Source organism: Eimeria necatrix, genomic scaffold (assembly GCF_000499385.1).
Source record: "Eimeria necatrix Houghton genomic scaffold, Enh_scaff366, whole genome shotgun sequence".
In the NCBI taxonomy this organism is placed as follows: domain Eukaryota; phylum Apicomplexa; class Conoidasida; order Eucoccidiorida; family Eimeriidae; genus Eimeria; species Eimeria necatrix.
Window position 1 is genome coordinate 20001 of NW_013654151.1, and position 2500 is coordinate 22500.

Sequence of the window (2500 nt, forward strand, 5' to 3'; positions counted from 1 at the left end):
TGTCCACTTTCTGCTTTTTACGTGCCCTGGGGGTGAAGCGTCGAAGGCTGGGGTTTAGGGTTTAGGGTTTGGGGTTTAGGGTTTGCGGACGGGCTAGGGTTTAGGGTTTAGTGGGGGTTGAGTTGGCTAGGGTTTAGAGGGTGAGGGTTTGCGCAGGGTTTAGGGTTTGAGGGTTTAGGCCCTCCCTCTCAGCTTCGCTGTGTGGCGGCAGCAACTGCTGGTGTGCCGCTCCAAACCCTAAACCCTAAACCCTAAACCCTAATTTGTAGCTCTTGAGGCTCTTTGCTGCCAGTCGGGACAAAGGCTGGGGTGCAGCAGCACAAGGTGCTGGCTCCCCACTGCTGCTGCTGCAACAGGCGCTGCTGCAGCTGCTGCTGCAGCTGCACTTCCTGCTGCTGCTGAAAGTGCTGCTGCTGCTGTTCTGCTGCATCGAACCACCTGCAGCTGCAAGCGACCCCGAAAGCAGCAGCAGCAGCAGCTGCTGCTGCTGCTGCTGCTTCGGCAGCAAGTGCAGCAGCAGCAGCTGCTGCTGCTTCGGCAGCAAGTGCAGCAGCAGCAGCTGCTACTGCTGCTGCCTCGGCAGCAAGTGCAGCAGCAGGAGCAGCAGCAGCCAGGGCAGGCAGGTGACTAGCTGGAGACACAAGGCGAATTCAGGGGCTACAGACAACGAGGGTTTAGGGTTTAGGGTTTAGGGTTTAGGGTTTAGGGTTTAGGCGGTGAGTTGTTTCCTGCTGTTGGCGTTGGGCGGTGGAATGACGACGTTTTGCCTGTAGGCGGCAGCAGCAGCTGCTGCAGCGGTGGCAGCAGCAGCAGCAGCAGCAGCAGCAGCAGCAGCAGGCGGAGCAGCAGCAGGAGAATAAGCAAATAAACTTCTTCTGTTTTCGCTAACCAAAAACCCTCCTTGAATGTCTGTCAAAGTGGCCCGGAGGTTTACAATGCGGCGTTCAATATCCAGCTCCATGGGGTCGCTGCTGCTGCTGCTGTTCCAGCTGCTGCTGCAGCCCTTGCTGCTGCTGCTGCTGCTGCTGCTGCTGCTGCGGCTGCCGCGGCTGCGGCTCCCCAGAGACCAGCCCAGCCCACTCGACAGCGGCAGCCGGCGACTCACGCTGCTGTTGCAGCGCAGCGCAGCAAGCAGGTCCTCCGCCTTTCTGCAAACACAGCAGCAGCAGCAGCAGCAGCAGCGGTAGCAGCAGCAGCAGCAGCGGTAGCAGCAGCAGCAGCGGTAGCAGCAGCAGCAGCAGCCGCAATTGGCAACAGCAACAGCAGAAGTACCAGACGCAAAAGAAATCAGGGACACGGCTTGGAAGCTGCATAGCAGAAGATAGCACCAGCAGCAGCAGCAGCAGCAGTAGCAGCAGCAGCAGAAGCAGCAGCAGCAGCAGCAGCAGCAGCAGCAGCAGCTCACTGCAGCTCCTGTTCTGCTGCTTGCGTGTCTCTAACAACGCATGCATCGAAGCCTCTGCGGACGCAGGCGAGGGTTTCCACAGAAAGTTCTTTTTTGTCTCTGAGCTGCAGCTGCTGCAGCTGCTGCTGCTGCCGCTGCTGCCGCTGCTGCTGCTGCTGCTGCTGCTGCTGCTGCTGCTGCTGCTTGCCTTTGGACGCAGGGGAGGTGCGGCTGCTGTGGCGGTAAGAGTAAAAGTCGTTGCTGCGCATGGGGATGATCACGTCAGTTTGCTTCTGCCGCGGCTGCTGCTGCTGCTGCTGCTGCTGCTGCTGCTGCTGCTGCTGCTGCTGCTGCGCGCAGCTGTGGTGTTGATTGTGGGGTGTATGTACACCTGGAGATGGCTTTCTCGTGGCCAGCTGCGTCTCCACTTGCGGACTTTTATTTTTTATTTTAATTTTTTCTTTTTCTGTTTTATCGGCGGTGAGCTCCTTGGCCAGCTGCCTGCTGTCTGCTGCTGCTGCTGCTGCTGCTGCTGCTGCTGCTGCTGCTGCTGCTGTGCTGAGGGCATCGTTCTGCAGCTCTTGAAAGCCCCCGCCGTCTGCTGCTGCTTTGTAAGCAGCAAGAGGACTATAAAACTCATTAATGGACTCCAAAGGAGAATTCAAAGAGTCCAAAGGCCCCTGCTGCGTCTCGCTGCAGATGCCGCTGTGGGGAGAGAAGGCAGCAGCGCCTTTGCCAGTAGAGGGGGTGGCCCGGGACAAAGTCTCGTCTTTCTGCTGCTGCTGCTGCTGCTGCTGCTGCTGCTGCTGCTGCTGCTGCAGCGGGAGGGAGCTGCAGGCGGGGGCCGCGGTGAGCCGCACCGCCCTTCTCTTGGAGTGCATGCAACCCATCTTGAGGGTTTAGACAAAAAAAGAATTTAAAGAACAAGAAGAGCCTCTGTGGAAGAAGAAATGCCAATTGAACTGAGACCGCGGAAGGCGCAGTCGAGCAAAGTGGAGTGACGCGGGACAAGGCCAGGGAACCGACAGCTCCCTGACGCCACCGAGGAATTAAAAATTGAAATATAAAATAAAAGACAAAAAGAAAAGACGAAACACAAAATGAAGAAAGAAAGAA

The 2500-nt window shown here is 57.7% G+C and overlaps 1 protein-coding gene across 1 annotated transcript; it reads right to left on the reverse strand.

Annotated features, from left to right (window-relative positions):
• Window positions 1–709: 709 nt before the first annotated feature.
• On the reverse strand, window positions 710–2274 carry ENH_00047560 (hypothetical protein, conserved; the record flags this gene model as incomplete). The annotated part of the gene is made up of 2 exons (XM_013581097.1): window positions 710–1148; window positions 1406–2274. 2 exons carry the CDS (start codon window positions 2272–2274, stop codon window positions 710–712), a joined length of 1308 nt encoding a protein of 435 aa, XP_013436551.1.
• Window positions 2275–2500: the final 226 nt, after the last annotated feature.